Raw genomic sequence first — 12,648 nt, forward strand, 5'->3', positions numbered from 1 at the left:
AGTCTGTATAACTGATGTGTTACATATATTTTTTTTTAATCAATATTCAAGCCATAACCTTTGAAGGAAGTAAAATAATAGGACTAATTGTCAGTTTTACGTGTCTGATGCTTTCAGAAATTAGCACCTGGAGTCAGTCAGTTTGCTTACACCTGTGTACAGGACCATCCTATCTGGACTAACCAACAGTTTTGGGAAACAACTTTTTATAGCAATGTGCAAAATCAAGTTCGTTCCCTCTACCTTACAGCCAAAGATGACAACCATGCAGCACAGTTGAGACAAAAGGTAGGACAATATTTTAAAGTAGATATCAAGGTAGTGTTTTAATTCACATTTTAAGTGTCTCCTAAGTTATAGAGAGCTAAGTTACGGTTTCTCCAATTTCAGCTCCTTTTCTTACATTCTTCCCATATTAAACAGCATACAGTAACATAAAAAAAACCCAAAATTAGGATTTCTCCATAAAAGCATTATAATTTGATGTTGTTATGATTTTTGAAGCAGCCAGTTTTTGTATAATTTTTCACGCTTTAAGGTAGATGTTTTTCCTGAGAGTGGTAATTTACTGTGTAGAACTGTTATAAACTAGTAACAGTTCTGTTCTATGAACAACTTAGGCTAGCAGCAGTTCTGGTGTCCAATGTTAGGTTATTACCAAACCCTAGGGCAGTTTCTGTTGAATGTCACTCAGTCTGTTTTTTAAAAATTGTACAAAAAATGTCTTATCAACTGTGTGACTGAAAAATATATGCTAGCCAAAGTCATACAGCATTTTAGAGAGGGCAAGTGAAATAGAGAAAGGCCCAGAGCTGTAGTCAGAATGAACTGAAAAGGCATGTCAGATACAGTAGGGTTGGACTGTGGGACTGTGTACAGGGAGCAACTTCCAGTCTGGCACTCTGTAAAGAAAGATGTAAAGAACAAAAGGAAAAAACATTTACAAGGTACCTAGTCCTCTAATAACATCAGGCATGAGGTCACTAACTGTTTTTTGAAATGAATATATAATTTAAATAACTGAATAAGTTTAATAATTTGATAAAGTTTTGACTAAACTTTTTTTTTTAATTATAGCTTTATTATTGCTTCTGTATTTTTGTCTTTCTTTCTGTATGTCTTCCAGGAGAAAAATTCAGTAGGTCCAGACCAAGATAAGACAGCAATGGACCTGGCTGCTGAGCAGTTGCGATTGTGGCCAACTCTTAATAAACAAACGCAGCAGGAGCTAGTCCAGAATGAGGAAAGTACAGTTTTCAGTCAGGCAATTCATTTTGCTAACCTCATGGTCTACCTGCTAGTACCACTGGATACAAGTAAGAACAAATTACTGAGAACATCAGCTACTGGTGACTGGGAGAGTGGAAGCAACAGTATTGTCACAAACAGGTGGGTACACAAGTTTAGTGGTAATCAGGATGAGCCACAGTTTTCAAAAGTTTCTTTGTTTTCAGGATTTATTCAAAAATGCTAGATTGTTTCAGTATCTTCTCTCTTTTTTTTTTCCTTTTTCTTTACCCAAGTTCATTAATTAAGGAGAGCAAAAGTCTTAACATGATTCTTCCTAAAATAACAGAATTTACTCAAAGAAGTTTACCACTGTTTAAAAGAACATAATTTTTGTTGTTAACAGTAAGAATTTTTAATCTAGTAATGCAAATGGTGAAGACAGAGTACAATGCGAAAGAAAGCAACAGCCTACAAAATATGTAATTTGGCTTTATGTGACTTAAAAAACCCCAGTGTATGAACTTAAAGTCAAGAAAGCATTTGTGTAGCATCCATAAAATCAAAATTTCTGTGTAACAGCTGCAAGAGAGAAAGGTGGTGAGGTCACAGAAAAAAAACAGGGTTAAACCACTGTGGCAAAGGTTAAGTTACTAAGGAGGCAGGAGGAGTACAGCACCAGCATTCCCTAGCATGCAAGTCCAGACCATTTCATAACAAACCTTCCGTCCTCTCTATTTATAGTCTTCATTATCACCTATGGATGTCAGAATTCCCACCTGATAAAATTCTAGAACACTACGTGAGAACACTGATATCCACTAAAGGCAGGCAGGCTATCAGTATCAAACTCCTGCTGACTAAACACCTCTAAACTCAGGCATTAGGACATGCTCAGTACACAGCTTGCGGTGTATGTTGCAATGTATGAATCTGGACCGTAATATTATTTTGGGAGGCATTTTTTAGTTGTTCAAAGTACATCTCTCACTGACTTGCTTGCATATTCAGTCTGATGCACAAATGTTTTTTTCTTATGCTCTTTTTAGCTTTTGAATGGTTTTCTCTGCAACCAGAATATTCATTTAGTGTATCTTTCCCTATGTAACTGGATATTTGTTTACCAGGGGTTGCTAATAATGGTACTTGTCTCTGTGAGGAGAAGACATAAAGCTCACTTCCAAACAGCATTTTTCTTGTTTGCTTATCTGCACTAGACTTGCAGGGGGAAGGGTCTCCTCTGTCATCATCCATGCAGTTCTGACAGTGTTAATAACCATGAAAATACAATGTAATTTAGCAAGATTTATGTATTGTAATTAGAAAAAACAACCCACAGCTTCTCTGTTTAGTCCAGTATCATATGTCCATTGCCAGCTAAATGTTTCACACTTGAAATGTCTTTTATTTATATCTATAGTATTGCAGGCAGTGTTGCAGAGAGTTATGACACAGAAAGTGGGTTTGAGGACTCTGAGAACAATGATGTTGCAAATGCAGTTGTACGCTTCATCACCAGATTTATTGACAAGGTTTGCACAGAGAGTGGAGTGACGCAGGATCACATCAAGGGTCTTCATTGCATGATACCAGGTAAGAATTGTAACCAGAAAGTGTTTTGAAGTCTTTATTTTTCCTTTTCTTTTTATTTCTAGAGAGAGAAATGTACTTTTAGTTACTTTCAGTGAAATTAGAAGTTAGATTTCTTTCCTAGTCTATAATTGTTGAATTTAAAATAATTATTCATTTGATGTTTAAATTTAGGAATTTCAGACTATCACTGTTTTAATTAGATTACAACTTTCATATTATGTGGGGCTTCATTTATGATATTACTGCTTTCCAGGCATTGTAGCAATGCATGTAGAGACCCTGGAGGCTGTCCACCGTGAGAGTAGGCGGCTTCCACCAATACAGAAGGCAAGTATTATGAAACATACTTGTATTCTTTACAAGTATTACAATCATGCAATTTAGTCATCTTTTTTTCTCCCTCATAATGTTAGGAGGAAACATCAAAACACTGAAAGAAAATTTCCACCAGTGATAAATAAAATGCTTGGCTTTGGTCTTGTGAAATATGAACTTAAGAGCTAATAGAGCCAAACTTTTGAGCATAAACAAGCTGTTGCATGCCCATTGTTTTTTCGAGACCCATTTCTCTTACTTGAGTGAAAACTCCATTTCCCTTCTTTGGACTCGTGCTCATAACAATTTTGCTTTGAAGCTTTTAAAAACAAATATTATAACTAGATTGAGTTATAACAGTGGTATCACCATTACATTTACACTTTAATTTATTTGCATCAGCCCAAAATTCTACGACCAACTTTACTGCCAGGAGAAGAATTTGTATGTGAAGGTCTCCGTGTGCTGCTGGATCCTGATGGCAGAGAGGAAGCTACAGGAGGACTACTTGGAGGCCCTCACATCCTTCCTGCTGAAGGAGCTTTGTTCCTTACCACTTACAGAATTATATTTAAGGGCACTCCTCATGATCAACTGGGTAAGAAAATTTAAACCATGACAATTGTGGTCCTTCAGATAGGCAGGTCTTTGGGCTGGCCTATCCACCTATTCAAGCATCAACATCACAAAGTCCATACCTCATAATGTATTTTTTTAAATGTTTGTCCAATAAGAATAATCTTTTAACATAGGATTTTATCACTAGATGTGCCAGTGATTGATTTTGATTTTCCATTTAACTCAAACTAGAACTACTTCTTCGTCTTCAGATGAGGCTTTATATACTAAATGTTTGTTTCTCCCTGCATGTTGATAGATGTTTAGAGTGCTGTCTTCAGTAACTTATGTAATGTAGAAGCATAGTATGTACTTGTCTTAGAGGAAACTTCAGTAAACTGTCACATGGTATTTTGGGCTTTTATGAACTGCCTAAATTTGGAGGCAGAAAATAAGGACATTCTTGGCCATACTTTGATCATTTCCGTAGAATTCAGAATGGACAAAATACTTAGGATCTTTGTATCTCAATTCTGTAAAGTTGGTCTAAAAAAGCCGCTTTACAGAAGAAAATTTTTGTAAGCTCCTTTACCAGTGAGAGAGAGCATCCATAACGCGTGAGAAATGCAGCTTCCACTGCATTAAACGCTTCTTTTCAGCTACTGGAAGTGTTTCAATGACAAATGATCACGTGATAGTGTTCTCCTTAAAATTATTATTAATAAATTCAGCATTCCTTTTTAGTACTAGTGGAAATGTCTCTCCTGAGTGGTAAATTTCCATATTTTAACATCTTTCATTTTTAAGCAGATTGTCATTCAGAAATACAAATTTATTGTGGAAAGTTCATGGTCATAGGTAAAGATATGAATCTATCCTTTGTTTATAAGTTGTATACTGCAGTATGAAATTTGAATACGCTTGGAAGTTTTTCTTCGCCTCCTACCAACCTAGATTTTGGGAGGTGCATTTTCCTAATGTAAAAAGACACAGAAGGAAGGAGAATATTTTTGTAATCATCCCAGAGAAAATTAGTCAGAAATTTAGAGTACAGATAATATCTTAGGAATCTACCAGCTTTTCAGGTATTTTGCCTGAAATTAATTCTGTACTGTTATTTTCATGTTAATTTGTACTTACTCATTCCTATCTATTCAAAATACAATGTGATCAAACCAGACTTGATTCTGTGATCTAACAAGTGTCTGTAAATACCATTTGATGGTCCTCAGTTGGAGAGCAGACAGTGATCCGGAGCTTTCCTATTGCATCTGTGACAAAAGAGAAGAAAATCACAATACAGAACCAGTTACAGCAGAGTATGCAGGAAGGGCTGCAGATCACTTCAGCTACATTTCAGGTAAAAGGAAGTTTTGTAATCTGTGACAACACAGCTCAAAATATTATGAGTGGCACTTTGTCCAGATGCTTGTGAAAAGTTTATTTCCCTGCCCAGTAAAGTTACTAGCAAATACATTTCTCTCATACAAACCCTGGTGTTTCTTAGCCCAGTTGATACCATTTTCATTGATTACCATTTTCATATTTGATTTCTTTCTCTCCTTTCCTCACCTTCAGTTCTGGATCCAATAAAGGACTACTTTGTATCCAAAATCTTACTGTTAGTGAGTAGAGCTGCCACTGGAAGCATGCTTTCTCTCTTCTCCAGCTACATGCAATGAATATAGAACAGCTCTAAGTATTCCCCCTTTCTCAAGACTTGCTACTTCATCAGCTCTCTTTAAAAATCTGTGGTTGAAAGTCATGGTCTCTCTCACATGGAAGCTGCACTTCCAGGAATCTGTAGGATAGCCAGCACTGACCAGAACCCCATATGACTTGCACAGATCCTAGTAGTTTCCTGTCTGCAGAATCGCTGTCACTGTGTTCAGCAGAAGCATATACACAGGGCAATCAACAGAGATGGACATGTGAGAATTTGGCATCATGAAGTCTCTGAAGTCTTCCGTAAAATGTTTCTTCTTGGTGGCGATCTTAACTGTGGTCAAACCATAGAAGATGGGAAGTTGAAGGCAAAGAATTTTGTTATGCACTGAAAATAGGCTGTGATACTTAAGCAGCGTGTTGTTGTGTTAGCTAACTGCAGAAGTATATTTTCTTTGAGATCAATAATTCTGACATTTAAAAACAAAGTAGATCATCAACATCTTATTAGTTGGTCACAATAATGGACATCATATAGTTAATCATTCTTCAGTAGCCTATTTAAAAACGTAAGATTAGGAATACAAGTGAGTAAAACAACTTGAAAAAGAGTTGGTTTTGTGGACTTTGGAGGGGACCTCATAATGACTTCTATTTTACAAACATTTTTTACCAGAATTGTTAGCATGCTTCAATGATGTGCTAAATACAGACACAGCTCAGTGTTTTTAGTGCTGGATCCTAGTCAAACATAATTTTTGTTTTTTTGTTTAGCATAGTTTTGTATTAGGTTGTGAGAACAAAAACAATCAGCAAACAGTTTACTTTCTGTTCCCTCTGTAACAGCTAGAGTTCAATACAGTATGAAATAGCCCCTTCTCTCTGTTTATTAATTACAACTTTCAGAAGGTTTTGGTAATAGCTAAGTTATTTCATGTCTTTAAAACTTTCTATCAGTATAACCCCTAAAGATTGAAGAGCTCTTTTCAAGGAGATCCTAGAACAGCACAGTTATTAGTCATTTGGAAAGTATTTACAAAACAAGTGATATTAAAAAAAGCAAAGATGAAATCCACCTTCTAGTGGCAAACAAAAGACATGCAAAAGGTGTGGAGGTACACACTCAGAAATAAAACTCCAGGATACTTATTTGGTTGCTTTTTTTCCACATTCTTAAACTTCTTCTGGGCCCTTTTATGAATTCTGAATTTTCTATCTCTGTTTTTTTTACTTTGTTGTATTGGGTGGTGGTGGTGTTTTCTTTGCTTGTTTGTTTCCATGAAATGTTATCCTTTTTTCCAAAGAGGATGGGATTTTAAAAAAATACTTTTTTTAGTGGGATGGAAGAATCAGTGTTGAATAGGTTAGTTCCTTTTTAAGGATTGGCCATCACTATTACATTTTTATTATTAGCAATTTTCTATACTTTGCAAGGTGAGGCAAAGTAATGAAAGTATAATTGTTGTGACATATGAATGCTGAAATTATTGATTTGATGAGAGTCTTTGAAGTGCCCTACTAGCCTTAGTTCCCATTTTGTGGGCAGAGCTGGCAGAGTATTTCCAGGCTAAGCTGTCACATGTGACTAATATTTGTATTTTTGTAGAAATCTTAATGCCAGCACTACTGCTTGGATTTACCAAACTGTTTTCTGCTTGGTATTATGAGAACTGCAGATGCTTCTTATTGAAAATACCTCAGTATTAAATAAAAAATGAATGAGAATTTAATAAGCTGTATACTGTCCCTTAAAATCAAGGAGGTATATAATATACATTTCTCTTTTCCAGTGGGCATAGAATCACTTAACTGTAGGAATTTTGTTAATACGTTTTAATATCTTTTAATGTGTTTAATTCTATAATCATTTTAAGTTTCTAACATGTCACGCCTTTACTATGCAGTTAATTAAAGTAGCATTTGATGAAGAAGTAAGTCCTGAAGTGGTGGAAATATTTAAGAAACAGTTAATGAAGTTTCGTTATCCTCAGTCCATCTTCAGCACTTTTGCATTTGCAGCTGGGCAAACAGCACCACAGATAATTTTACCAAAACAAAAAGAAAAGAACACTTCATTCCGGTACAGTCATTCTTCTTCTTTTCTTACTGATGTTCTCGTTTAGTATTAGTCAAATGCATTGAACAATCTGACTGGGCATGCAAATCTATCAAGCAGTTTTCAGGAAAGTCAAAATAACTGATTACCGTTGCATCTTTTTATATTTTCTGAATAAAAGGTAGATTAGTATGATCAAGACGTAGTCCATTTCCTATAGGAACATATTAATGTATTCAAATTTCTGGCTTCAGTAAGTTTGAACAAGCATCTCATTACATTTTGAAATGCATACAACGCAAGTATCGTCTTCATGGGTGCAAACTGTGCCAACATAAAAAACAGATTTCTTGTGTATTACTTTATAAGTTAATAACCTCATGTGGGTGAGAATTAATTTTACTCTTAGTACAGTGTGTACAGTTCCTTAATGTTTTTTAATCTAGAGTTTGAGCTGTGTGTCCTCTTTTGAAGTTTGTTATATGTTAATTTTTACTAGACTAGATAGATTATTAGTCTTTTCCAGAACGGTAGTTCCTGTGATTCTCGGTTGATTACTGCATTGTTGGCACAGGAAAGTAGCACACGAAACTAGTCATGGAATCTTAAACTTTGAAGTAATTACGATCTTTCCTGCCTTTACAAATACCTAAAGGAAGACAATGGCTGCTTATTATTCATTATCATTAGACATAATAGACACAAATTAATCTGAAACGGGGCAATAATTTTTGACAGTATGTTAAATGGAAAATTATGAATACATTTTATTTGGGTAAATGGGTTCATCATAAATATGTGTACATGCTATCATGGAGAATCATACACATCTTTCTAAATATTTTTATTGATTGAATGTATAGTACCTTCTCAAAAAGCATTGTGAAAGGAGCAAAACGTGCCGGTAAGATGACAATTGGACGCCAGTATTTGTTAAAGAAGAAAACAAGCACAATAGTAGAAGAAAGAGGGAATCGCCCAGGCTGGAATGAAGATGATGATATCTCTGGTAAGAGTAAACCAATTTTTTTTCGTGTTGGTTGATGTCTCTTCTGTTTTGCTGGCATTCCAACATACTGATAAGAAATGTCTTCAAAAAGTAATTGCAGTCTTCCTAGACAGGAAAGAGGACAAGTCAAAAGATGAAGTTGACTTAATTCAGTGATAAAGCAAAATACTAGATTATTATCTTGTAACTATCAAAGTATTTACATATAGTATCTTTTTAATAATTTTCTACATCATAATAGTGTGGATGGAACAGCACAGAGACATACTGTAACTTCTGGTTTTAGCTATCATGACATCTGCAATTAGTCTGCATTGAGAAAGCAGTAATTGGTGAGATTCAAGAATGTGCAAATACCATGAGGGAGACTTCTGCAGATGTGAAGGAGACAAGTAAAATCTGAAAGCAGCAGAAGTCATTACTGCTGAAAATACCATATTGCAAATTTTGGTTGAAAGTACTTGCATATAAAAGGTAGAAAGCTCCTGTGGAGTTCAACTTTCTTCCAAACACTGCTTTTCCTACCACGTGCTGCTGTCAATATAGCCTTATCTGGATCAGTGCTAATTTATAATAAACCACTAGAGGGAACCAGATTCTCCTCTACATAAACAGGTATTGTTTTGTCATACCCTTCTTTCTTTAAAAAAACAAAACCAAACACCAACAAAAAGGCATTTCAGATAATGAAATGTTTATCAAACACTAATTTCATCAAAACATCAAACCATTTTTTTCTTCTTGATTATTTTTTCAGTGAGCAAGACAATTTATGTGACTTAGGAGAAGATGTATGAAGGTTGCACTTTTATGTTACTGTGTTGTCTCCATTGTCACCAAAACGGAAGAAGGCCATTCCAGTAAAACTAAAAACACTGACTGTCATCTTCTGTTCCATCTAAAAGTGGGTTTTTAAAAGGCAAAAAAGAAAGCATTATAAAATACACAATGCTTTTACAGTACTGAAAAATAACATCCTTAATTGAATGTCCAGCAAATTCCTCGAGTACATTAGTATGCATTCTGATGATGCAGATTCTTTCAGTCAGAAGCAATTGTGCTGGCTGAACCTGGGTTATTTTGGGGTGATTGTGTCTCCTTCATCTGAAGACACCAAGTACAATTCTCCTTGTCTATTCATACTTCTCTTGATAGTGAAGAGATTTTAAGAGTTGGCATTATTCATTTTTCTTAGAAGCTTTCCAAGATGAAGGTTCCACAACTCTAGGCTGTTTGTACTAATGCTTTAACCATCCTTAATGCTGGAGAAAAACAGGCTACTTTCTGATACTCAAGCCTAAATATTTTCTTGCCACAATTTAAAGCCTTCACCGCTTACTCTGCCTCTATATAAATGTAGAAGAGAAGATTCCCTTCATTCTGATTGCAATGTTTAATATATTTATGGACAACTGTAGTATTTCATTTATGTGTTCTTTTCTGGATATTAAACATCTGAAGTTGTTTCAGTCTTGATATATTTATATTCATCTTCATTGTAGTTTTCTCAAGTCCTCTTTATTTGGTTCAAATATAGCTTGAAATGTGATTTCCAAAACTGGGCACAGTACTGTACTTGTGGATAATGAACATCTAATTTCCCTCCAATTCCCACCCATCTTTTTATTTCAGAATTTAGAATCTCACAACTACTAAACTCTTTTTCTTCTAGGTGATCATAGTGGTGTGCTCCATAAAATAGGAGATTGTAAACTCCACTTGTACAAACAGTCATATCTCAGGAACAGTGAAATCCTCTTCTTTTCAAAATCAAATTTTTAAAAATCTATTCTAAACTTGAGGCAGCAAAACATTTTCATCTTCCTCTTCAGGTTAAGCCATTCTAGGATTGTATGATGACATTTATATAAACTTTTATAATCTCTTATCTTTTTATTCTGATCACCAATATATTGCTTTTATAAGAAAAAAAGCTTTAGAAGAAATATTTTGAAAAATGCACCCTCATCTTATGTGAGTCACTTACAGCTCTCCATTCAAAGTTTGTGCATGTCCTAATATAAAATTATTTTAAATCCCATTTGTTTCAATTTATTTCTCGTTAGGACACTTCTTGTTTATAAATGTTTTCTATCTTCTTTCTAATGATAATAAATATGAAAACACAGAAAAAAGGAGCTATGCACAGCATCAAATTCTATTACTTAAATCAGAAGTCAGATAAGCAACTGTTGGTTTCATTTGAGGTGCAGGGGCAAGAAAATTATTCATGTAGCTTTTATGCTAAGGTGCAGAAATGAAAATGTGTATGGATTCTACTCCTGTAAATTTTGAATGTTGTCTTCTGCTAGTAAAATTGTAACAGTATCTTTTTTTTTAAAAAGAGTTCTAATTTCCAGTTTTATTAATTCGTCTTAAATTTAAATCCTGATATACTTTTCAGTGCCTCATACATTAAGTAGTATTTCCCTCATGCACATATTTAAATGCTTAAGGTGTTAACAAGTAACTGATACCTGCTGAGAACAGTAAATCTGCTTTCAGAAGTATTTGGAAATAGTTGGAAGTGTCAATAACAGGCAGGTGGCAGGTTTTGTACAAAGAACTTGCTTGACTTGAATTTCATTGTAGTTTGAACTTGTGATAAGGTTTTATCTCTCATGGTTAAAGATTTCTTTTTTTTTCCTTTGTAAAGTATAGCTAACGTGCACAGCTGAAGAAATCTGATATTTGACATTGAAACTGTGGCATTAAGAAACCGACAGTTATCTGTTGTGAAATTATGACACAAACATTGTTTAATTTGAACGAAGCCTTAAAAAGATGGTTGTATCTTTTAAAGTTCAAAACAATTGCAAAGTCCATTTTACCTTGGATGTTTAATGAATTGATAATGCATAATTTTTGTTATTGTGTCTTGGGTACATCTTTGTGTAGCAGTTTTGAGTTTAACAGGTGTTCATAAATTGTTGAAATAAAGATGAACTGCCTTTTGCTCAGTTAAATTAAATATTTGAGATAATTTTTTCCAGTATTTTGGTGAGTTGTCAGCCACGCCAGCTACAAGTGCAGTAGGTAACTGTGCAACATGTTCAGGTTTCCTGACTAAAATACAATTGCTTAAAATTTCAGTAAATGGTTGTTAGTATGTATTAGTTCTTGTCCCTTTGTAACTGACAGTAAGACAAACTAACATTTTGTTCAGAAAAAAATGGCATCATTTTCTGTGTAACTGCTGGCCTCCCCAATAGTCTTTAAGATTTTTAACTTCAGTTTCAGATGACAGTGAGCTGCACATGAGTGGCACCCTGAAAGCGTCAGAAAAATCAACAATGGAGCAATTGGTAGAAAGAGCCTGTTTCAGAGACTATCAGCGTTTGGGACTAGGGACCATCAGTAGTAACTCTTCTCGCTCAAAAACAGAATACTTAAGAATAACTGCGCTGAACAGGATGTATTCACTTTGCAGGAGGTGAGTTTACCCACTCAGTCTAGTGGTTGAAAATGAAGATGACCTAACAGACACATAACCACATGATGCATCCATTTAAGGAACTTAGTCTGAGAAGATTTTTACCTATGGTAGGAGTGTTCAACCAGTGATCTTGAACTTACTTGTATTCCATTCAGATTTGTCAAAAGATGTGGACAGGCTGGAGAAAACCCAGAGAAGGTCCATAAAGACGATTCTGACTTATCTGGAGCAACAGACTAATAATTCAGTTTGTTAAATCACATTATGCAGACAACTTTCTTCCTCTAAAACCATGAGGTTTTAATAGCATTTTTAGAAAAGATAATTAAAGATTGAGTGGATTACAAATCTCAGTATGTAAATACTTATCTAGTGCCCATATTAGTTTGGTTACTGTGTTTTTAAGCAGTAGATGGTGAATTTCATGTACATACATTTCGAATAAGGGCAGTCAAAGATCCAAATATACAGGAACAGTGTATGCGGTAGAGGAACAAAGCTGTTTAGTAAACATAGTTTTGCCCTGCTCCTCATCTTAATTTTCGTCTTAATATGAAATTGGCACTTAAATAGAATATTTTTTTGGCATAGATAGAAAATAATTGCTTGAATCCTTCTTTCACTAACATAAACACAACTACCATCTTGTTGGGTTTTATATTTTTTAAAGGTAGTTATTTATTATTTAAAGGTATCAGTAAATTTCCTCATCTCTCAGTGTAATGTTTTTTTAAAGTACAGAAAAGTACAGTTTCAAACATGCTGTTCCAAGTAATCAGACTAAAATGT

General features: G+C 34.6%; 1 protein-coding gene across 1 annotated transcript in view; it reads left to right on the plus strand.

Moving 5' to 3' along the window:
* The window catches only part of SBF2 (SET binding factor 2), a 196,144-nt gene that overhangs the window by 154,913 nt on the left and 28,583 nt on the right, over nt 1-12,648 (plus strand). Inside the window, exons 18-26 of the mRNA XM_054390637.1 lie at nt 118-288; nt 1,127-1,389; nt 2,648-2,820; nt 3,074-3,147; nt 3,538-3,733; nt 4,926-5,053; nt 7,263-7,438; nt 8,278-8,423; nt 11,658-11,856. Coding sequence (XP_054246612.1) covers nt 118-288; nt 1,127-1,389; nt 2,648-2,820; nt 3,074-3,147; nt 3,538-3,733; nt 4,926-5,053; nt 7,263-7,438; nt 8,278-8,423; nt 11,658-11,856 — 1,526 coding nt within the window. The remainder of the gene's footprint in view (nt 1-117; nt 289-1,126; nt 1,390-2,647; nt 2,821-3,073; nt 3,148-3,537; nt 3,734-4,925; nt 5,054-7,262; nt 7,439-8,277; nt 8,424-11,657; nt 11,857-12,648) is intronic.

Source organism: Indicator indicator, chromosome 21, assembly GCF_027791375.1.
Source record: "Indicator indicator isolate 239-I01 chromosome 21, UM_Iind_1.1, whole genome shotgun sequence".
In the NCBI taxonomy this organism is placed as follows: domain Eukaryota; kingdom Metazoa; phylum Chordata; class Aves; order Piciformes; family Indicatoridae; genus Indicator; species Indicator indicator.